The following is a 24,926-nucleotide window of genomic DNA, read 5'->3' as shown; positions in this document are numbered from 1 at the left end:
TGAAGTAGTTTTCCTTTAATTGGGCTCACCTGGCAAACTAATTATCACAGGTCTGAGATTGATTTCAGTGATCCAAAGAGCCCTGAGACACAATACCATCCATGAGTTTAATTGAAAAACAAAAAATGGAATGTATATGACACACCAATTTGCATAATAATTTAGAACGCTGTGTAGAATTCTGGAAAGATAGATAGATAGATAGATAGATAGATAGATAGATAGATAGATAGATAGATAGATAGATAGATAGATAGATAGATAGATAGATAGATAGATAGATTGATTGATACCTCATCCCCTCATCCCCAGAGGGGAATTGACAAAACAATAAGCAGTAATAACACAAAACAATAGAATAAAAATAAGAAAAATGCAAAGTTCAGTCGCTTTGAAGTGTCTGTCTGATCTGATCTAACCCACCCCCCCTTCCCGGCAGGCCCCCCTTCCCCTCCCCGCAACCTGGTGTTCAACATCAACGACACCTGCCTCATGCTGGAGTGGTCCCCCCCCAGCGACATGGGAGGGCGGCGGGACCTCACCTACAACGTCCTCTGCAAGCGCTGCGGACCTGAGCCCGGCCGCTGCCAGCTGTGTGAGGAGGAGCTGCGCTTCCTGCCGCGGCCACTGGGCCTCACCAATGCCATGGTTGCTGTCCTGGATTTCTCTGCCCACGCCAACTATACCTTTGAGATCGAGTCACTCAACGGCGTGTCGGACATGAGCTACTTCCCGCGCCCGGTGGCCGCCATAACCATCAGCACAGACCAGGGTGGTGAGTGATTTGAAGTTTTTCCACTGAAGATTGCTTCAAACTGCCTCTTAAGGCAAGAAACGGTTTGGAACGTCTTTGCATTCCATCGTCAACTCTGTTAAATTAACACATTGAACATTCCCCCAAATTCCATAACCAGCAAATTTCCCTTTTTGCATTCCCCCTAATTTTTTCTCCAAACACAAACATGGGGATGTGATTAGTAATTGAATATATTATGCATTAGCAACCCTCTGGCAACCAGTGATAAAGAAATCTGATTCTCACCAACACTGGGCTACTAACTCTCTAATATTGGGGAGTGAATCTGAAAGTAGGGACTACTCAAACAGAAATTCTGAGGTGAAGATGATTCAATGAATAAACTTGTTGTCAAAAGTTTACCCCTAATGTTAATCAATGTTTCAATCCACATCGGCTCTGTCAGGTGCACAATGATGTGTCATGCAACGTGCCTCACACTGCGAGGCTGCTAGACCCCTTCCATTGTTTCTATTTTTCTGGGTTGTGCGCATCAACTGGAGCGCCATTCCCAATAGATATCCATTCAAAAGATGTATTTAGTGAAAATATTTAATCACCAAGCTACGTATGCATCAACCACATATGCTATACAAGCTGATGTGACGGTCCTAACGTACATTCCAGAGTTTAATTAACAAACAAATACATTTTCTCCAAATATCATCGAGCAGGATAACAAATATCGCTCCCAGGAATAGACATTACATTTTACTTCATGCTTGGGAAGTAATTTTACGGTATACTGTACCTGTCGCCATCTTGGAGGAGAGTGGAAAGGGGGATGAGGAACATGAAGGGGCGTGGTCTCCTTATTGTTTGGAGTCAACTATGTGTGGGCTCTATGTCAAGTCATGAGAAATCCGTTAACTTATGTACAAGGTATTATTAAGCTATTAACATGTTTTTACAAATCTACAAGAACATATCCATTACATTTTTTTCTTCAATTGATAATCAAACCACAAATAACTGATAAAAAAAAAAGTAATCAGAAAACACATTATGACAGAAACAGCTCAATAACTGTACATACAGTATACACTTTGTGAAAATTTCCTTGCATCCCCCTCCTCTGGTAAATAGGATGAACCCACCATTGCCGTCCCTGCCTAATCCTTAGGAGTCGATGGAGAGCAATCGCCATTGCCTTCCTCCTGTTTATAGCCGGTGCTAAAAAAAATGCAATGTACAGTTTACAGTTTTTACTCATTCCAGCAATAAAATGCTCTGTATTCAAGCCAGAAGCTGGTGTGTGCAGGATAAACAATGAACTCTAAACTCACAAAGCAATCCAGCTAGGTTCATTAACAAACAGACTCCAATTGTGAATACAATGAAAAGTTAAAAGGTTGAAAAATGAAGGACTCAATTAACCATTGAAGGTGAAAAATTTCACAATATATGTCCCACCACAGCAAAAGCCGCCATCTTGCGCATTTCTAAAACCGCCAGGAGCAGCCAAATAAGTTGAAAAAACCTCAAAACCGAGTTAGATTTATAAATAGTAGAAAAATGTGAAGTTAAATGTTCCCGTTAGATTACATGGGGAAACGCAGTGCACTTACCGGGACCCTGAACAGCACTGATCGTTTCCTTTAAAGCGAGTATCCAGGTGCAGATCATTCATCCATATTCCATGTGATGTCAAGTCACAATGTGAAACCGTTTTGATAGAATTCAACCTTTAAATTGTACTACTTTTACACACATGTAGCCATTGTTGTGAAACGGTGAAGAAGAAAAACCCCTCGCATCACGCACCTACATCACTTCCGTAAACAGACTGTTAAAGCGCTGCACGGGGGTGTTTCCATCTCACTTGTCAGGAAAAACGTTCTTCTCCGTATCGTTGTGGATAATGCGAAGCAGGGCCCGAAGCTCTGAATCATATTTCAGACTTTTATCTGACCAGTGTGATAAGTCCAAGTCAGTGCTAGCAGCGCATACTGACGTCATTTTCCGCGATGATAGTTAGTTCTCCAACAGTGACGCGGAGAACGACAGCAACGCTGTATCTGATATAACTCCGGACTTGAAGAACATTTCAAACAGCGGATTTCAAACTTAATGTGACAATGAAACGGAATATTTTCAATAACCACCGGAGGAGACTCATAATATTGATAGACTCTACATTTTGTTGTGTTGTCCGTACTTTTAAACTCCAAAATCCACTTTTATGTTTTTTGTTACTGTTAAATAAAAGCTTTTTTAAAAACAAAATTAGTTGTGTGTTGTTGAGCTGTTTGTGATTGGCCCATTCAGCAGTATGTTAAGAAGCCATGAGGCTTTGTTTGTCCGCCAACCCCATTTGCATCCTGGGAGCTGGCTGAATGAACCTGGTGTGGGTAAAACTTTGGAGGTGATTATCTCAGAAACATGGTTTGCCATTTGGTTTTAAAAATATTTGCTTGATTTGCACAAGTGACACCTTGTTTGGAAGCTCTGATTCTCCACTTTCAAATGATGCAAAAAAAACAACAACTCGAAAGCCACCAAATGACCCTAAAGTATGCGGTGGGTCACATATGTAGTTTTGTAGGAAATAGTGAATGCTTGGTTAACTTGGATAACCATACATCAATTTCACGATGTATGTTATAAGATGAGCAGTACATCAAAGTAACCTTATCCTGTTGGTGCTAAAATCACTGTCAAAATGTATGCTAGTGACAGCGCAGTCAATGATTTGCATCATGGAGTGCAGTCGGAAAAACATTGAAATAGCTCTGGAAACACATTCCCTCTTGCCTCCGAATGAAACTCGGGACAAAGAATATATAAATGTTTTGCAGAGAGTTGCTGTGCCATTCCTGGCCTGTATGCCTCCTTGCTGTGCTTATTTCAGCTGGCTAAAACTGTATGCACAGACTCCAGTGTGCGACATCTGCCGCATTTCACACCTGAGCAGTGGGCCCTGCCGGGAGCAACGGTCCCACAGTTTTCCAAGCTGGAAGTAAACGTTGTTATAGTCTCCCCTTGTTTTAACTGCAGTCTATAAAACAGATGTTAGCTTCGCTTTTATGAAGATGGACTACCAGCACAAGATATGTCATTAATTACCTTAAATGTTCCAGTGATTCAGTGTTCTGTAGTTAAGTGCTATATTAATATATTTTATTCTCTTCATTCTCGAACATTTATGCTCTCCAGCTGAATAATTCAAGCCTGAATAAATGCTCAAAATATATTTTTGAGGAAAAAAAAGTCCATGTCAATAGCTATCAAACCATCAACCTAGATACTGAGAGTGAAAAAGCATAAAAATCCTGTCCAAACTGATTGGACAGGATTATGTAATTTCTTACTAGCCCCAAGCTCTACATGTCTTTCTGCATATGAGCGTATTAAAACATTGTGCTGCATACATTACACAAATTATCGAGTGATGCCTGAACTGTAATACATTTTTCAGACCCTAAATTTGGATAAATTAATTCCACTGGTTGAAAAAATGAAGCATGTTCAAGCAGAACTGTCGAGTAATGAAAAGTTTGACTCAGTTCAGGCTCTGTCTGGTTGAAGTTTGATGGAGTGATTCCCAACTCATGAGTCATTAGTTTAGATTCATTCACAACAAACAAATTGTTCGCGAGTGGTTTAGAAACGCTGAAAGCAGGAAAAATAAATGTGAGAGTGGACGAAATAATGACAACGAGCTGGTACGGAACACATGCATACACATGGTAACACATGCATTCTCAGTCTATGATGTGGATTGTATTCAATGTTATGGTGGACACATGATCATTACATCAGGGTGTGTTTCTCCACTTTGTTGAGCATTTCTCTTTTTTAGAGCCAGTTAGCTGATCACCTGTCAGACACAGGTGGCTCAGTACATGTCAAAGACCAACCTTTTTTTTTTAAAACAGAGAGAATTTTGGGGATTACTTGTGTGCACCCACTATCCCACGATTGAAGTGCGATAGTGGGATTTAGAGACGGACCACTCCTAGTTTTACTGCTGTAACCATGTTTATGCTTATTTAAAAAAACCCAACCATAGTATAATCAAGATTTCAAGAAAACATCAATAAATTTAGTCAAGGCAGAGGGGCAGTAGTGAAATAAAAGTATGTCTGTTTGGACAGCAGTGATAAGTGTCAACACAAACTGTAGTATTTTAGTGGGTGACAAATTTCCCCTCAAAGCTCTGTCTAACCATACACAAATAACCCCTGCACATACATCCAGCTGAACCAAAACACAGAAAAACTTTGTGTTTGTGTGTCCTTTCATATTTAGAAAGGCAGAAAGGAAACCTGTACCACTAACATAGTGGTGCAGTACAACTAAACAAGATCTAAACAGCCAAACAGTCAGTTAGGCCTGTGATAATTTTCTTGCCCAATCCCACTCCCTCCCGTGCATCATCGTCATTGGAGTGGGCTAATCTCGCTTCAATGTGAACACGAACAACATGCTTATAGATTCAAGAAGATGTGAGGAAAAAGTAGGTGGAAGTGACTTGGCCTAGAATAAACACTGGAATAAGGAAAAGGTCTGGGGAAATTATGGATGGATTACAATACTATAGATGCTCCTGCGCCTGGCTATGGGAAGCGTGGCTCTGCACTGATCTGCCAGACTTCCTCAAATTTGAAACAAGCATTTTGTTTTATTTTTTTTGTTTCGGGGCGTATACCAGATGGGCACTGCTCAGCGGTGGAAACAATAAAAGTTCATTTTATCAGGTCTTTTGCACTTCATTTGGCTGCATTTACGCCAGACACGTATTAGTCTGCTACAATTCCACAAGTCACTCCTCCATTTCAGAAGTCCACACTCACCCGCTTACAGCTTTCTTTGGCTTCGCCATCGTGCAGTTGCACAATCTCATTGGCTGTTGAAAATTGCTGTTACAATTTGAGACTTTGGCACACACCAAATGATTTTGGAAAGACTAGCCCCGATAAAATCAAAAATGTTTGATTCAATTGTGACCAGGCCGATTGGGATCATATTCAGACAAATTTGAGTCTTTCACTCACAGACAGATCCCGGACTACCCTACTACCACGATTTAGCCCTATCTCAATTTGTTGCCAAATGGGCCTTGAAAATCACGTGATATGGCCCAAGCTTTGGTTTAACCAGATGCAGGATTAGAATAATAGACTAATAACCTGGGTACATAGGTAATTTCTCAGGAATTTCTCTCAAAAGTCACTTTGGTTTGTACTCAGCCCCTTTCTGTGTTCTGCATAATTTCCTTATGAGAAACTGCTTGTTTTCGTCTACATGCACTATAAATACTCAGCTACGCACCGCAGTTGCTATAAATATAGCAGCTGCGCTCCGAGTAAAAGCCGATGTGTGGGCTTACAAGTTTTACAATTTTTTGTCGTTGGTTCAGCTACACGGTATTCAAGGGTTTGAGTCGCATGAGATAACTTTGCTTTCCTTCATCTGTGTGCACCCTGTTTCCTGTCCTTTGCTACAACATTGTTCCTTTGGTTGGCACCTGTTGGCAGACTTGAAGGTGCTTCGATGGATATTGATGCTCATGGTGTGTATTGTACAGCATCGCCTAGTTAGCGTGCCTTTGTTTCCCAACAGCAGACACCGCCCCAAAAGTTAAGCTGCTATTTATGCGCACATGCCATACAACAAAAGATGATGGGAAGCCTAGCGGAATAGCAGGTTGTGGCAGGAAAGTCAATTAAAAAGTCATAAATTCAAATGTCAATTAAGCATGTTTCTTTATTTGAAAAAACACAAAGTTAAAGAGAGAGTTATCGGTTGTTGTTCTTTTTCAACTGCTCTGGCAATGGTGTCTGTAAATCAATCTTGCCAATAGAGTTTTTTGAACTGAAAACTGAACTTAATTGAAAGTGTCCAATTGAGAGCGAGAGAGATCTTACAAGCGTGCACAGAGGCAGGATGGAGTGACAGGGATGAAAGATGTGAAAGGGGAGGGGGACAGGGAATCTATAACAATGATGGGGTGATTGATTATTAAGGGGGCAGTTGAAGAGTTATTAGAGGGGGAGATACGAGATAAGAAAAATCATATGAGGGAAGGCAAGTAAAAGGTGACTGAATTGTGTGTAGGACAGAGACTGAGAATGAGAGACGAATAAAGAGGCAGAGAGTGAATAGTCAGAGTGATAAAGATAGAGATTTTCATATAGCAATATAGCAATTCTCATAGAGAAGCTACTCCCACCTTATGCCGAATGTACCGATACAAGGAGGCATTGAGAATTAACGAGAAGTTTTGAGGATGTGTGTAAAGTTTGGTCTCAATAGCTTAAAAGTGGGCACTATTTTTTCTGAATGTAGATAAGCTGCAGTTACCTATTATCATAAAATGTCACATAAGCATGCCAGGCTAGTAGGGGGGCATCATAAAACTCAATGTCAAACACCTCAGAAAATCATTCGGAGCGTACCTATTGAACTTCTTCATAATTTTTATACACAATACTCTAGGGACGTCAACAATGCAATGGTGCTCATAGGTTCCACACACATGTAAAGTTGAGGTCCTGACGTCGGCATATTCAAGAAGCTCCGTTTTACCTGTCTCCACGAATACACAGAAAAACTGAGTTTAGAAAAATAACTTTGTTTCCAGTGATCTAATGCCATTTTTGTGTGGATGGGAGGCCAAAATGCAGAGAAAATGTGACCACCACATACTTTAGGTACATTTGGTGGCTTTTGACTTTTTTTTTGTTTGCATCATTTGATAGTTAAAAAGTCAGAGCTTCAAAACAAGGTGTCACTCGTGCAAATCAAGCAAATCTTTTTAAACCCATGACTTGTTAATGACAAGGGTGTGGAAAACTGTTTTTCTGAGATGATCACCTTCAAAGTTTCATTCAGCCAGATCCCAGAATGCAAATGTATTGGAGGACCAACAAAGCCACATGGCTACTTGTCACATGGCCACTTGACACCCTGCTAAATGGGGCAATTTCTGCATATTTATTGCATTTTTTTTATTTAACAATGAGAATATACATGTTTTCTAAAAGTGGAATCATTTAGGAGTTTAAAAGTGCGGACAACACAGCAAATTGTAGAGACTGTCAATAATATGTGACCCACCGTGTACTTTAGGGTCATTTGGCGGCTTTCGAGTTCTTTTCTTTTTTTGCATCATTTGGAAATGGAGAATCAGGGCTTCCAGCAAGGGATCACTTGTGCAAATCAAGCAAATATTTTTAAAGCTATGACTTGTTAATGACCAGAATGCAAATGGGGTTGGCGGACAAGCAAAGCCTCATGGCTAATTAACATTCTTCTGAATGGGCCAATCACGAACAGCTCAACAACACAACTAATTTTGTTTAAAAAAAAAAAGCTTTAATTTAACAGTGAGAATATACATGTTTTGTGAAAGTGGAGTTTAAAAGTACGGACAACACAACAAAATGTAGAGTCTTTCAACATTATGAGTCTCAAAATCTTTAGATCTGAAAATCTGTCACCAACCTCAACGGACTTCATCACGTCATCGACTTCTTCTGTTGTAACAACAACGGACGTATCATCGGTCTCCTCCGGTGGTTCTTGAAAGTATTCCGTTTCATCGTCACATTAAGTTTGAAATCCGCTGTTTGAAATGCGTAATCCATAACGATACGGAGAAGAAAGTTTTGACGGACAAGTGAGACCGAAACACCCCCGTGTTTATGGAAGTGACCTAGGTGCGTGACACGAAGGGTTCTTCTTTTTCGCGGTTTCACAACAATGGCTGTGTGTGTGTAAAAGTAGAAAAATACGGTTTGAAGATTGAATTCTATCAAAATAGTTTCACATTGGAGTTATTATGCGGGCTAACCCCAAACCTAACCCAGCTACACTCTGAGAGCCTGTTTGGGGCCTCTTCATTTTCTTTTCGCCCCTGGCTGCACTTGCAGGTAAACATTAGAATCTTGTACATTGCTACTTGTTCATAATCTGCTTCACAAACCTCAATGGACTTCATCACATCATCAACTTCTTCCGTTGTAACAACAACGGGCGTGTCGTCGGTCTCCTCTGGTGGTTCTTGAAAATATTCAGTTTCATCGTCACATTCAGGTTTAAATCCGCTGTTTTAAATGTTCTCCAAGTCCGGGATAACGCTGGTATCAGATCCAGTATCGCTGTCGGAGAACTGACTATCATCGTTCATGACTATCATGATTTTGAGCTTCCACCAGCCGCTTCTCATAATCCATAACAACATGGAAATAAAAGTTTTCACAGACAAGAGAAACCGAAGGATCCTCGTCTTGTTTACGCAAGTGATGTCAGCATTACTTCTTCGTTGGTATACGCCCCCTACACAATAATGTCTCAGTGTGTGTGTAAAAGTAGTACGATTTAAAGGTTGAACTCTATCAAAACGCTTTCATGTTGTGACTTCACATCATATGGAATATGGAGGAATGATCTTCACCTGGACAGTCGCTGAATAGGAAACGATCGATCAGCGTTGTTCAGCGCTATTCAGTGTCTCGGTAAGTGAACTGTGTTTCCCCATGTTACTAACAGGAATATTTAACTCCACGGTTTAACATTTTTCTACTATTTATAAATCAAACTCGGTTTTGAAAATACGTTGAGAGATAAAAAAAAAAAAAAAAAAAGGAACCGAAGGAACCAAAGGAAGGAATCGAATATTCCTTCTAGAAAGGTTTTTTCAACTTATTTGGCTGCTCCTGGCTATTTTAGAAATGCGCAAGGGAGCAGGTTTGGCTGCGGTGGGTCACAAATACTATGTTTTCAGAAATATCCGTATAACTGTGGACAGGGCCTAAAAAGCATCATACCACCCTCCTTCACTTTTAGAGTTTGCAAAAAACCTTTGCAGTCCTTCTGACCCCAGATTAAGCAGAGACATTGATGATTTCTTTATGATTTTTTTAAAGTTGCCTATACACCAGTTGTATTTTTTTCTGCAGACAAATATCATGAAGTGGGCTTTTGTTTATTTTAAGCTTGAGTGACCTGAAGTCTAGGGCTGTGAGAGCCCACAGTTGCTGCTTGCAATTTTATTTGTATGGGATTATTCATTACGCATGTCGCTTTACCTCCCATTCCTCTTCCATTGTAATTAATAATGAACCAAATCATTCTCGACCTTGAAAAATAACATATTGGTTCACTTGAACCTCCCACTCCACAGTCTGAGTTGCCCAATCTTATGCCAAGCACAAGCCATACAAAAACTACCAACACATTTTCAAATTTAACAGTAGTGTGATAAACTTTTCTTTATGGTGACTTGTGGTTTTCTTATGAGGGCTAGAATTACATACTAAATTTACTTTAATTAACAAATCCACCATGAAGCCTACTGGCGGTAGCCCACACACTGACCTGAGGCTGACTCAAATAAATGGTGGTCTGATTAGGGGCCTTTATGTGTGGAGTTTGCATGTTCTCCCCGTACTCACATGGGGTTTCCTCCATATATAAATCTTAAGAACCCGCAGTAAAAACATGTACAAGAAACATCGTCTGACCAGCGATGGATGTAGAAGTTGGTCATCGGCCGCTGTGCTGTCAGCTGCTCACCGCTCCTGGCCTGCCCCCCGGAGGAAGGATGAGCCAAAGTGGGAAAATGCGGAAGAGACATTTCAAAGCCTCCATTGCATGTGTGTGTGTGTGTGTGTGTGTGTGTGTGTGTCGGCCATTGCTGCACAAAATGCATGTGTTTGTGACTATAAAGACAAGCTAAGCTTATCCTGTTTAAGGTTTTAATTTCACTTTGTAATTACAAAGGTCTGCTGGTGACAGATAGGGGTTTGTCAAAGCAAAAACGTAAATGCAAAGTTTTGTGGCGCACCAATGTGTAATACACCCCACTCTTGATGTTGACTCTATTCAACGCCTTGACGTTTTAGTTGATTTAGCACTTATTACATGTGCCAACGGGCCAGCGTTTAATCTGCCTTGTATCTGGACGGCGAGGAGCCCAAGCTCTCTGGTTTTATCCAGCAGAGAGCCCTTCAGAACTACTTTGTAGGATCCAGTTCAATGTTGCTGAGAGGATCCGTCCCCAGTGTGGTTGTTTGTATATTTCAATATGTCATCATGTTATAGAGACTGCCACTCGTTTGTAGAGATGTAAATTTGTCGTATTAAGGAAAACCAGACAATATGAGGGGGGAGGGTAAAAACAGGACAAAATGCACAGAGGGATTGAAAGACCTGGGTTGGGTTTAATGTGTATTTCATCAAGTTTAAATTCAGGCTTATTTATATATACACCTTGATCGTGGTTACAGTCTCCCTGGGTTTGAAGGCCCAGCATTTGAAAAAGTGTACAAGATGTCTATTAACTTTTCGCCCTGAGTTGAACAAAGTAAAACATTGAGGAAAGAACAAAGAAAAGCTTAAGGAAATCTTGTGAAGTGATAGGTGTGTAATAGAAAAGAGATCTGCAATAGAAAAGATCAATGTGGTTTAAAATGAGCTTTTCAAAATAAATAATTTGTTTACATTTGATGATTTCTATGATGATTGAATGATGGAAATTTAATGTACATTGAATGGAAAGGGAATGCAACCTCTGTAAAGGAAGAAGGGCTGTCTGGTCATCAAATAAAAGCAAGATCGGGCATATTACATAGAAGGCCATTTCCATGAGTTCATATATCCAAACTTCTTGGTCAACTAGAACAGGCTTCTTCCCCCTTTCCCATCAGCTATAGGAATTTGTGATGGTAATAGTTGGTGCATATTGGGGGCAGTAGCTCAGGCAGTAGAGCAGGTCATCTAGTAAGCAGAATGTTGCTGGTTTGATCCCAGGCTTCTCCTGGTAGCATGCTGTTGTGTCCTTGAGCAAATCACTTAACCCCCTAACTGCTCCCCAAGCACCTCTACATGGCCGCCCACTGCTCCTAGATACATCATATACTAGGATGGGTAAATGCAGAGAAATTGCAAATTTTCCCCATTGTGGGACCGATAAGGGTATATAAAATCAATAAATAAAAAATTGTACAGCAAACCTGCAAGCAGCATATAAAAGGAATGCTGAACAGTTTAAAAAAACAAGGGACTTCAGACCAGGCAACTCTCTCCTAGAGTCATGCCACACTACAACTAACTATGACAATTCAGCCCCACCACACCTAATTACTTGTCAGGGTACATAGTAAATTCCCCAGTGTAAAATATGCTGTGTCAAAGTACATAGACTCTTGCAGAGTTATTACAACAGCAACTTGGGTAAGTTGCCCCTTGTGTTGGTGAAAACCTTTTTAGTTAAAAGATGTGGTGTAAAGAGTACTCTGGAAAGCCCCACCCACCTTCTTCCCAATTCAACCTGACCAGAATTTTCACAGCGCCATTTTCTTCGTGTTGAAAGACTGCGGTAAGTTTCTCCTTATCACTTATTAAACCAATTATTTGCAATTCAACAGGAGGAGTATTTTAGAATATACTTATACTTATACAAGTGGTATTGTTGTTATATTGTTGTTCACTATACACTCCAGCTGGTTTTGTATCTTTAAATACCAAATTTCAAAGGGCTAAGGTGCAGAAGAGTAAAGAGAAATCAGAATTAAAGTTGCAATTTTGAGAATACATTTGAAAGAACCTTTTGAGAATGAAGTTGTAATTCTGACTTTAGGTCAGAATTAAGTTCTGAGAATAATGTCAGAATGCGGATGCGGGGGCAGGTCCTGGCCACCACACACCCCGATTTTGGAGGCCCTACCCGTTCAAAGTCTGTGGAGGTCGCGGCCCGCTCCCGGGGGGTAGGGCCCCCAAACACGGGGCTTGTGGTGGCCGGGTTCTTCCCGGGATCCGGGCAAAGTTCGGGGCCAGTCGGCCCGGCAGTTCCCAGTTGCACTGCCCAGCCACCATATGACAAATTCCATTTGGTTGCTGATGTCTGATAACCTCCCTGGTGTTCAGTGATGATTAGGGGACACCATGCTGAATGGCTCACCAGTGGTAATTCATCTTTTTAATTATCTTAAATGTGCAGTGTGTAGAATTTAGTGGCATCTTGCGGTGAGGTTGCAAATTGCAACCAACTGAATACCCCATGGAGGTGCAACATGGCGGCCTCACTGGAAGAGATGGCAGTTGTGAAAGTCGCGAAGAACGCGAAAGGCTCTCTCTATTCAGTGAATATTAGTGAGTAATGGATAATTGTGAAATCACTAGATATCCAATGACATTTCTATTTACACAAGCTTTTATGCCTGTTTCCTAGCATTTGCAAAGTTTGGTGTCCCAGCTGTTTACAGAAGGTGTGAATCACAATTTTTTTGAGGATTGTAGTAAAGTATCCCTCAACTGGGGCGCTAACCATCAAATATGACACAAGTTTGTTTCAAATAAATTTGAAATCTATATTATTTAATGGATAAGTTAGTTCTTTTTCATGTGAAGCATACGTTGTTCATTAGGGTTTATGAGGTAACTGTGTGTAATGTTTTTTTCTTCCTCCTGCTTCTCCAATCATGGTTAGAATCTGTCTCCATGTTAGCCTCTTCTGATCAGTGCCAACCGTCATTCCTGGATTCGTCGGATTCGCAGGATACAGTCATCATTTCAGATAGCCCTTCCAGAAAATGCCAGAGGCAGGATACAGAAGCTAAGCAAGTAAGAGTTATGTTAAGAAGCAGTTATTTTTGAGGATAAAACTGGCATAAATAGAGATCATATATTACATGGTTTAAAGATGTTCTTTAAGTCAAAATATTACTTTTTCATTGTGTTTCATAGTGTTTTATTGTGTTTTAAGTTGGTGGAATCCATTCTTACCAAGAAACCTGGTGGGGAACGTACTATAAATGAATACAATCGAACCAAGTCCTCGGTGGATGAAAGAAGAAGGAAATGGTGAGCATACTGTGAGCTGAAATGACAGAAAACAATGGGTAATTTGCTAATTGTTTTTAGTTAGCCCTTGGGTTCTCAATCTAGCTTCCATATTCATTTTAAATCTAAGTTAAATCCAGTTAATATTACTGAGAAATACTTTCTTCTTCAATCCTGCAGTACATGTATGAACGTATGTATATGTACTGTATGTGATAAATAACCTCTTGAATCTTGATCTTACCCAGACAGGTAAAATAAATCTATCCCAGAGAAATTCTGACCTTATTCTCCTGTGGCCACGCTACAGTGACTCATACACCAAGAATGGCTATGTGAGTTGCACATAGTAATGGTTGTGGTCATGTTACTGTACATGCTATGTAGAAACATTTGGAATCCTACCAGATAATATGGTTTTTCACTTTTAAATGTTATCAATGAAGTGTCTGTTTTTGTTATCCTTTCACCTTCCAAGGAGCATTATAATGATGGCGAGAGTGGCACTGGGTGGCCTTGAGCATTAAAACTATTAATAGATTCACTGCTAAAGACAGACATCATCTTTGGAGGTAACACTATACTATAATGTTTCTCCAGCCAATAAATAAACAAAAAATGTTTTCTTAAAAGTTAGGTCCAATCCAAGTTCATGAAAGTGTTTTGAAATGTACACATCAGTATTGATAATAAGATATTTTCCCATATTGTGTAGCATCATCCGAAGAAAGACCATCTGGTGAAGACATTTCTGGAGGACCAACTGTCAGACGAAAGTCCCAATTTGTTCCAGAGACTGCTCCGAGTGAAGATGAGTGGAAGGAAACGATCTCAGTGATGAAACATTCAGCCGATGAGAACACAGTCAGGAAGAAAATGAAGCTGACATTTGTCTATCACTGCAACATGGTCCTTGACCCCCAGAAGTCTAGCAACATACTGTGTGACTTTCCATGTATCAAAGACATCAAAGGCTAGGTAATTATCTGTCATCAATTTGACAGTGTTATGACAATTGAATCGTTTTTTTTAGGCAGTAGATGGGTATTGTAGCGATACTCAAACAACTGGCACCTATTAACTTTGGTTGGCTGTGAAATCCTTAAATTGTCACCCAGCACCACCACCCCAGTTTGAACAGGATTTCGCTCTGATGTTTGCAGAGGGTGTATCAGGTAAGCTTCTGGAGAGGTGGCTGACCACATCCAAGAAAAAGATCATCCAACAAAGCTTCCATCCACCAGTGAGCTTAAAAAACTGATGCTGGCATCTGATCCTCCTGAGGATGGAACTGAAGTGGATTTTGACTTTGGTAAGCTGCTTGTAAGCATACACTTCATATTGTATGCACTCCTAGACTTGTAATATATTGACAGAATGTATAAATACTTACATTGAATATCAACATCATACTTAAAGCTGGGTTGATATATAAAACTAATGTATCTGTGAAAAATGTACAACATTTTGTATACAGCATCATTCAGAAGTTTGGACACATTCCCATTCATTTGAATAAGAAAGTGCATCCAAACCTTTGACTGGTACTGTATGTTGATCAAAACCTCAAAAGCACTGAAGTAAGGATTTTTAGAGTGGTGGAGCTTCTTGTAAACATAGAACTGCTGCATTTTCTGAATTTTGTAAAAATTCTGCTGACATTCCTGATGGACTGAATTTTGTTGGTGGTCCGCCTAATTAAATTGTGTTACCATCAAACTTGTGTTGTTACAGATGGGGGCAGTGACCTCTGATCAGGTGTACTGTTACACCTGATTCCACCCTATGCTCAGGGTCGGAAGAGACCAGGAAAGGTGTCTGCATCCCAAGCAGAGAAGCATCTTGTGGTCTTCAAGAAGGTTTGTAATTTTTTCCTAATTTATGATAAGAATTTTTGATTATAGTATTACAACCATGTAATTTGAATTGTCTCTCAATGTGTGTTTGTCTTCTCAGACGGGAACAAGCATCTCGGCACCATCACTACCTTCACTCATCCCTATCTCCTTGATGTTGGAGTTAGGAACAATGCCATCCACTAGTTCTTCATCATTATTGACAAGAATGCCATACCTTGTAGGTCAACCTCTTCTCCTGGTGGTTGGTGGATGGTTGGCATTTTCGCACATTATACAACACCATGCTCCACAACATGAACACGTTCATTCACAGCACTGTGTACAACATTGATGGACGCAAAGTCAAGGAGAGTCCTTGTGTTGCTGAAGTTAGGGTGAGGTTGCTTCATTAGTTCCTGAAGTTTCTCCTACATCATAAAGTGTTTTATTTGTCAGGCTCAGTTAACTAGTTCACATATGCTTATTAGGCATTAATGATTAGTTCACGGTTACTGGCCTGGAAAAAAGTCTTCGCCTTAAATGTCTTCATACTGCATGTGGCTGTGTGTTTGGTACTTTATCTGGTTTGAGGAAACATTTAAACACTAAACATACTGAGTATATTGACCAACAGGTTGACACTGATGTTAATTTAGGCAGTGCAGACGATGTACTGTTTATGAGACAGCCACGACATTTGAACTGTTGAGAAAGTCTAGAAGGAGCACTCTAGATATGGGTGCCATTGCTGTCACACAACTCAAGGCAGCTGGATCAAGTCAAGTTTTGTTTCATTCATGGAAGATGTGTTTTTTGAGATTCATAGTGACTAAAGATGCAGTTTTACAGTGTTTATCTTGTCAGTACGCAGAAAATAGGAACAAAATAGAACAATCCTTCCAAAAGTTGGAAAACCCATTCACATGCTTAAATTCAGAAGCTTAACAAAACAAACACTTCCCAGAGAAATGGGGAAATGTTGAACCTTTTGAAAAGGTGGTTGGCACAAGATTTGACAGCAGAAGAAACAAAACTACTGGGACATATACTGTATATGGGACATATACATAGGTCATTGTAACTGATAAGCTTGGATACTTTCCCATTTTGGAAACACTGAAGACAATTTTCAAAACCCAGAACTTGCAGACATGTTCAAGCTTAGGTACTTTCCCAAGGAAGACATGTATGCAGACTTGAGAGATGCCACCTATTTTAAAGAAAGTCCCCTATTTTCTATAGAAAAAGATGCCTTGCTGATTCAGCTGTTTTATAACAACTTTGAAACTGCATATCTCTTGGGTGATGAAAAGGCTGTACATAAATTAGATGCTATATATATTACATTAAGGAATTTTCCCCCAATCTTTAATTCCTCTTTGATTAATATTAATTAGTGTGCTCTTTTCCATGCATAGGGCCAGAGGATCAAGCGTTATGGTTTTAATTGGATACTTGAGCCACTTATCAATAATTTGAAAGTGCTCGAGACACAGGGACTTAAAATTCCCATCTTTTCACACGTGATTCATGGTACTATAGTTCAGGTCACTGGGGATAATCTTGGTTTGCATAGTCTGTTTGGCATTGTGGAGTCATTTGGGGCTCGATATTGCTGCCATTTCTGTCTCCTTAAGACACATTGTTTTTAAACTGTGTTCTGTGAAGATGATCCGGAAGTTGTCACACTATACAAACAGATTCCACACTACCTCATATATATGGTGTCAGTAACACAGTTGTCTGTGTTAACTTCAGTATTTAAACACAGCCAACAGTTTCTTTGTAGATATACAATGTAATGCATGATATTTTAGAGGGAGTTGCTCAGTTTGAGGTAAAGCTTCTTCTGTAGTACATTCAGGACAACTTCCTAAATACTGAACAACTGGCATGCTTTTGACTATGGTTACAATCAGCAGCGAAACTCTCCGTCAAGAGTAAAATTGTCTGATGGAAGTACTGTAATGATTTCGGGTTGAATGTCATAGTCTTGGTGCTTATTGCGCAATAAGCGATATTCAATTTAATAAATTATATAATATTATGATATTTCATTAAATACAGACAGAAGTACTGGCATCTTCTACTTTTGCTTCTACAGATTGTTAACATTGTATTTTCACCACTCCTGTTAGAAGGCATGACCACCCCCCACCCCAAAAAAAAAGAATAAATAAATAAATAAATATATATATATATATATATATATATACACACAATGTATATATATACTCACCGGCCACTTTATAAGGTAAACCGGTTCAATTGATTGTTAACACAAATAGCTAATCAGCCAATCACATGGCAGCAACTCATTGCATTTAGGCATGTAGACATGGTGAGGATGACTTGCTGTAGTTCAAACCGAGCATCAGAATGTGGAAGAAAGGGGATTTAAGTGACTTTGAACGTGGCATGGTTGTTGGTGCCAGACGGGCTGGTCTGAGTATTTCAGAAACTGCTGACTACTGGGATTTCCATGCACAATCATCTCTAGGGTTTACAGAGAATGATCCAAAAAAGAGAAAATATCCTGTGAGCGGCAGTTGTGTGGATGAAAGTTGTGTGCATTGTTGGTATCAGAGGTCAGAGGAGAATGGGCAGAGTGGTTCGAGACAATAGAAAGGCAACAGTAACTCAAATAACCACTTGTTACAACCAAGGTATGCAGAATACCATCTCTGAACGCACAACACGTCGAACCTTGAAGCAGATGGGCTACAGCAGCAGAAGACCACACCGGGTGCCACTCCTGTCAGCTTAGAACAGGAAACTAAGGCTACTATTCGCACAGGCCCACCAAAAATGGACAATAGAAGATTGAAAAACGTTGCCTGGTCTGATGAGTCTCAATTTCAGCTGCGACATTCAGATGGTAGTGTCAGAATTTGGCGTAAACAACATGAAAGCATGGATTCATTCATGGTGTAATGGTGTGGGGGATATTTTCTTGGCACACTTTGGGCCCCTTAGTACCAACTGAGCATGGTTTAAATGCCACAGCATACCTGAGTATTGTTGCTGACCATGTCCGTGTGTGTGTGTGTGTGTGTGTGTGTGTGTGTGTGTGTGTGTGTGTGTCTATATATGGAATAGGAATAGATGGAACATCGGCCCAATTCTGCACAGGTGGTGAGTACGTTATGAAGCCAAACAAACAATTCAGAAACAAAATAACAAATGTTTAAAAACATTACAAAGACATTAGGCGAAAAACACCAAAGTTGTATGGCAATGTATCGTGAGTCCTTGAGCAAGGAAAGATTAACTATAGGTCCAGGAAAGAGTATTGCTGTGACTTCATGATCTGTACTGAGGTAGTATTTGAGATGCCTGTGTTTTGTAAGATCAAGACTATTGCTGTGAAAGATGATAGTGCATTGCTCTGTGGAAAACTGATGGAAACCATGTGTTTTGATCACCATTCCCATGCCTTTAAGGTCAGGCTGTATCCAGACAGGGTTCTTAAGGTGTTGCACATAAATGAGCTGTGTTACTTCAAACCATTTGATGTCCAAATGAAGTGTGGAACAACAGATTCCTCCTTGTATGTTGTTCCATACTGCCATTTTAATCAGACATAAGGTCTATGTTTTTAAAGTGGTTTTGTATTCTCCATGAGGTGTTTTGATATCTTGGCCTGACGTAGTTGGGAGCCAAAAATAATGTTACTTTCTTATTCATTATTTTGTGGTAACTTGTGATTTTTACTGAATTAATGGTATATTTAAAAAAGCGATATTGAAAACAAATTTGGTTAGATGTAATTTGACATTACGGAAGAGTAAATCTAAGCTGTTTTCTCATATGAACTCCAGACAATGTCCAGAGAATCAGGTCATCATACCTGTTGTTCAAGTTCAAATTCAAGAGATTATTTGTCACATACATATACATACGGTCATGTTGTATCACATTGTCCGGAGTTGCACTTTCACACATGAAGCACACAACAGAAGATTGTCTGTGTCCCATTCTCACCTACTGGAAATATTCAGTTTTGTTTAAGTGAGGGGTGGACATGACGCAACAAGTACACTGCGGGAAATCAGAAATAATTGATGATTGTTGATGATGTACACTATTTGCTGTTGTTGACGGGCGAATAGGCTTGCTGAAGACATTTCTATTATGCGTCAGTCACATGATAGAAATGTCATCGACACGCCCACCGGCTCACTGTGAATTCTTTGGAAAATGACCTGCTCTATTCACAGGTGGACTCAATCGGACATTACACAGACTTTGTACGAGGGAGCTGGCGGGATAAAGTCTAATGCTCTAAGTCTAATGTTTAATTTCCGATACAACTGATTCGGAAATTTCCATTCTCACATACAGCTCCTCCGGGTAATTCTGAGAGAAGTTTGGGGTTGCAGTGCATGTGGGAAAGCAGTGTAAGTGTAACATTAACACCACTGAGAATTTTTTTCACAAATAGTATCAAGTTCCAGAGAAACTTTGCAGTGTGAATGGGTTTTAGAAATGGGTTTTAGGTTTTTCACTGCAAGAGAGAAAATTATCAGCACAGTTGTGTGTAACATCAACTCTTATACTCTAATAACTCAATGCAGTGTTTTTTTTAGTTTTTTTTTTTTATCTGTGCTGTCAGCATGCTTGGCATACAACACAGAGTATTTGTATGCCATTGCATCCTGTACAGATTTAGTCTGAAATTGGATTCAAACGGAAATTGGATCTTAAACCTGAAGTGCCACTCTGAACTGCTTGCAATAACTCTGTCCTGTGGAGGACCTGTGGGATGACAAGAGCTTTTTGTTCCACAAAACCTCAATGCAGTGTTAATGAGCATTGGCATTTAATCAATCAGAGTTGATTTTTTATGACAGAAGAGTAAATTATCAACACTACTGAAAATAATATTTACACTCTCCAGAGTTACTTAACCTGTAATGTAAAGTTTTAAATAACACTATACAGTGTAAGTGGGAGTTACATTTTTTTACTCTATAGTTCAATTAACTCTAAAATGTAAAATGCTAGGGTAAGAGCCAATTTAACACACAATTCTGAATGGAACCAAATACACTCTGGAATAGTGTTACCATGACACTGCAAAATGTACTCATTAAACATCATTGTAAAATGACGATGATGATGTTGGATGCCACCCCCCCCACACTCAAAGACAAAATGACACGCCAAGGGCTGGGGTGGTTGAAAGGTTACTTTCCCAGAAGAACTGATGGAACATTGTACCCTCTATAGATCTGGCTCAAAAGGTGTCATAGGGGAGGAGGGGGTGGGATGGGATGGGATGGGATCTAGCCACAGTCCATCCTCCACTTTGGCCTCGATAGGAAAAGACCGATTTGAAAAATGAAAAGGTGTATATACTGTATATTTCACAGTACAGCGGAATCTTGTTTTGGCCAAATGACTTACGGTGATAGGGGCATGTATATCTCGGGGGTGGCCTGTCTGGTAGAGATTTAGTATGGCTGTGTATAAATGGTAAATGCATTTACAGCTGTGCTGGTGGCAGAGGGGTGTAGGACTGTGCAGTGGCCTTGTGTCGAGAGCGCTCGTAAATAAAGCCTCCGGATTTGCTGGCTTATTAAGAGCTGATTTATATTTCCCGCAATGAGGAATGCCCGCCCTTGGCACTCACAATCAAAGATCATCCCTGCAAGCTCCGTGTGTGTGTGTGTGTGTGTGTGTGTGTGTGTGTGTGTGTGTGTGTGTGTGTGTGTGTGTGTGCGTGTGTGTGTGTGTGTGTGTGTGTGTGTGTGTGTGTGTGTGTGTGTGTGTGTGTGTGTGTGTGTGTGTGTGTGTGTTTGTGTGTGCGTGTTGTTATTGTTATTGTTGTTTGTATAGTTATGACATGATCTGTTTATGCCTATGTGTGTTTGTGTGTATGTGCGCACAATATACTATGCTATTACAGTTTTTCTTGATTGCTAAATCACTCGTAATGAAACTGGAGTCCACTTGATCTCCATCATAACCTAATGAGCACAACAGTATTATTTTTTAGTACATTGTCATTCTCATTGCTTTCACATGCAATGCAAATGCTAAGCACATGTTTGCAAATCAGTAAACACAAGTCCCTATAGAAGATGCAAAACTAGTTGGGTAAATCATGTCAAACTAAATGACCACATTTTGTCACAGCTGATACAACTTACTCTCTTGAATGTCGACTTCTTCTGCACGTGTGCAAAACGTGTGCACACTTGTTCGATCGGCAATCCGAGCAAGCGAAGGGTTCCGTTATGAAACTAACAGAGATTTATTTCTGTAAGTTTCCTACTTGTATGAAACAAAAAACGTAAACCCTCCGGGACCGAGCTGTGCGCTCCATACAGTGCAGCGCACTGAGCAGTCCAGACCCAAGCTGGAAGCAACCAGAACTCAAGACTCCAGGAATATTCATGGAATATCCATGAATCCATCATAGGAATACCCATGAATAAATGTTGTAGTTGTTAAAAAGACCAAGCACTCATGGTGTGTACTGACGTATAGCCGCATGCCTGTCTGAATGTATGTACAGTATTTACTGTAAAATTAGCATTTAGAGTTTTTCTCAACTGTTTAAACACTAAAACTGGTACTTGAGACACAACAACCACAACCTGTAACTCATGTAACAATCCCCTGAACTAATTCTCATTTCATTCACATTTCCTGCTTTACACTCGGCTTACAATTCTAAACCACACTTTTTTCAAAACACTATGCACAATTCTCTACATCTGGCACAATCTCTATGAATAAAATATCTCTTCTTCACATGGAACACACTGCCATTCAAAATGCTAAACTTACTATCCTATCTATCTATCTATCTTACTATCCACACTAACTGTGCACATGGGCAAACATATGTGGTGTGACAATTGTTCAATTAGCAATCAGAGTTTTACTGTAACAAAAGGGCCACAGGCAAGCTCCTGTTTTGGAGCAATGGATGCCAACAAAGAAGAGCTTGGCATAGCCATAGGAGTGAGTGTAAGAGGAGGGAGAGCAAGAGAAAGAGTTTTTTTTTATATAACATTATATTTGTGTGTTTTATATTTAAGTATAAATACATTATCCAGAAATAACAGACTACTGTACATACGTAGTAAGTATGGAACTAAGTCTCCTGATAAGGCATTCAAGATTCAAGAGGTTATTTGTCACATACATATACATACGGTCATACATACATGTAGTGAATTTGTACTAGTGTGTTCCATTCTTAGTAGTGTTTTACATTTAGAACAATAGCGTTCAATTGGTTCTTAGAGATGTCTATTCCTATGATCGTATGGTGTGTCATTTCAACACAAATTACATTTTGAGAAGACATAACTTTGTTTTGATTGCAGTTTCATTTTCGGCTCGATTTTTGGAGTTTCGCCTATTGTGTAAGTGTTTTTGGTTTTGTGTGTAGAGTTCTCAGAATATGAGGTTTGTTTTCAGAAAACGTGTGAACATTTGAGAAAAACTGTAATTAATGAATTATCCACAAGCCTCCCAACAGGTCTAAGTGGGGAAAAATATCAGAGAAATTTCAGAGTGATGACATTGAACAAAACAAAACCTGTGTCCACCCCATCTCTCCGGTTGTTCTTTTTAACTTTACCGCAGCCTCCGTTAGTAGGGGATTTTTTTTGGTGTAAATACTTAAAGCCCAAGTTTGTAAATTCATTTAAAAAAATACCCTGATCGTTTCTCTTTAAAGGACACTATTGAGAAACGTACTGCTCTGCTGCAGCTTGTAATTAAATGCAGTCCAGTGTGTCAAACTTTTAGGCTTTAAAAAACATGTTCAATCTCCTTTTAAAAACATTTTAACAAGGGGCTGAAAAATAGCGAAGTTATCCTTTAAGCGACACGAAAACTCCATTTAATAGGTTCACAAAAACAAGAGATTCTTCTGGCACGGACTTCTGCCGCTAGCGTTGCCCACAAGTTGTTCACACAAGCACAGACACACGCATTCCCCAATTATGACAGCAAGCTTTGAAGTTGAGTGCAGAGAGATGAGAGGACAGGACAGAGTAGAGGGGACAGGGGCGTGAGGGGCTGGGGGGTGGGGGCATGTACACAGGACAGCTTCAGGCTACGGGAGGAGATGGAGGAGAGATTATTCTTGCTGTGTGAAATAGTTCTGTGCAACACGCACAAAAAAGCACTTTTAAACATGCCAAATTAACTTTTTTCCCACCACAGTATTGTAATTATTATTATTATATTATTAAATTATTATATTACAAGTAGACGAGACCAGATCAGAAAGTGTCAGAACACACAGTGCATCACAGCTTCCTGCTTACTGTTCAAAGTGTTGAATTCTATGGCCTCAAAATTCCCCAGATCTCAATCCGTTTGAGCATCTGTGGGATGTGCTGGAACAACAAGCCCGATCCATAGGAGCCCAACCTCACAACTTACAGGACTTAAAGGATCTGCTGCTAACATCTTGGTGCCAGATACCACAGGAGATCATCAGAGGTCTTGTGGAGTCCATGCCACGACGGGTCAGAGATGTTTTGGCGGTACAAGGGGGACCTACACAACATTAGGCAGGTGGGTTTAACATTGTAAAACTGTGGCTGGATCACTGAGAATGATTCTCCTTTAAAAAAAATGTAAATCTTGTTTTTGAAAACTTTCAATTTCCAGTCTGATTAGAGCTGATTTGTGGGAATACAAATTAGTCGATATAACTCTGAAAAACTCTGTATACTGTAATGCAGGGTTTGCGACCATTTTTTGCACAGTAAGAAGCTGCAGCAAAGCACTAAGTTTCTCAGTGGCAAAGTGTTCCGCAAGGTTGTGCTACGAACAGTTATAAATTATGGGAACTATTCATAATAGGCCTGGGTTGACTGCAAACTTATATTTTAAGTCAGCATGACTTCTATGGTGTTAACAGCACGTCTGCCTGTCCAAATCAACATGAACAGAACAACAATTTTGGAATAGTTGGTGAGGATTGTGTGTGTGTGTGTGTGTGTGTGTGTGTGTGTGTGTGTGTGTGTGTGTGTGTGGTAGCCTGCTAACATCTTCACCTTATGAAAAAGATTGCGGAGGCTAGCAAAAATTGTTCCTGCATTATCCTCCCTGCCTTTGGAATCATGCTTTACTGCTGGAAATTAGTATGAGTGAGGCCATGCATCAGGAGAAACCCTTCTACATATTAGAGGGCTGGAATGCTGTGTTAGCAGTTGTACACCGCCAAGACAATGTGATAATGACACATACGAAGGAGCAACACCTTCAATAAACACACACATGCCAAAGCATTGTGTGATTACTGTCTTGCAGCAGTGTGAACTCAAAGGGTCTGGATTGCAGCATTGCTAGAAATTTCAGCATTACTAGCAATTGTAGGGGTGATATATTGAGATTTTAAATGGGCTTTAGGGTAAAATGAAATCATTGTCATATGAAGTACAGAAGGACTCAAATCTGTTGGGGCCATTTTTACCATGGGAAAGATCGCATCACCTAGTCAAATCATGCAAGTGCAACATGCACGC

The 24,926-nt window shown here is 40.0% G+C and overlaps 1 protein-coding gene across 1 annotated transcript in view; it reads left to right on the top strand.

The window, feature by feature from the left end:
* epha6 (eph receptor A6) overlaps positions 1 to 24,926 on the top strand; it is a gene marked incomplete at both ends in the record, with an annotated part of 290,917 nt that overhangs the window by 139,558 nt on the left and 126,433 nt on the right. Inside the window, one exon of the mRNA XM_080019501.1 lies at positions 440 to 775. Within this exon, the coding sequence (XP_079875627.1) occupies positions 440 to 775 (336 nt within the window). The remainder of the gene's footprint in view (positions 1 to 439; positions 776 to 24,926) is intronic.

The sequence above is a fragment of the Zeus faber genome (genome assembly GCF_960531495.2).
Source record: "Zeus faber genome assembly, chromosome: 18".
NCBI lineage: Eukaryota > Metazoa > Chordata > Actinopteri > Zeiformes > Zeidae > Zeus > Zeus faber.
This window is presented reverse-complemented; position numbering and strand designations above follow the sequence as displayed.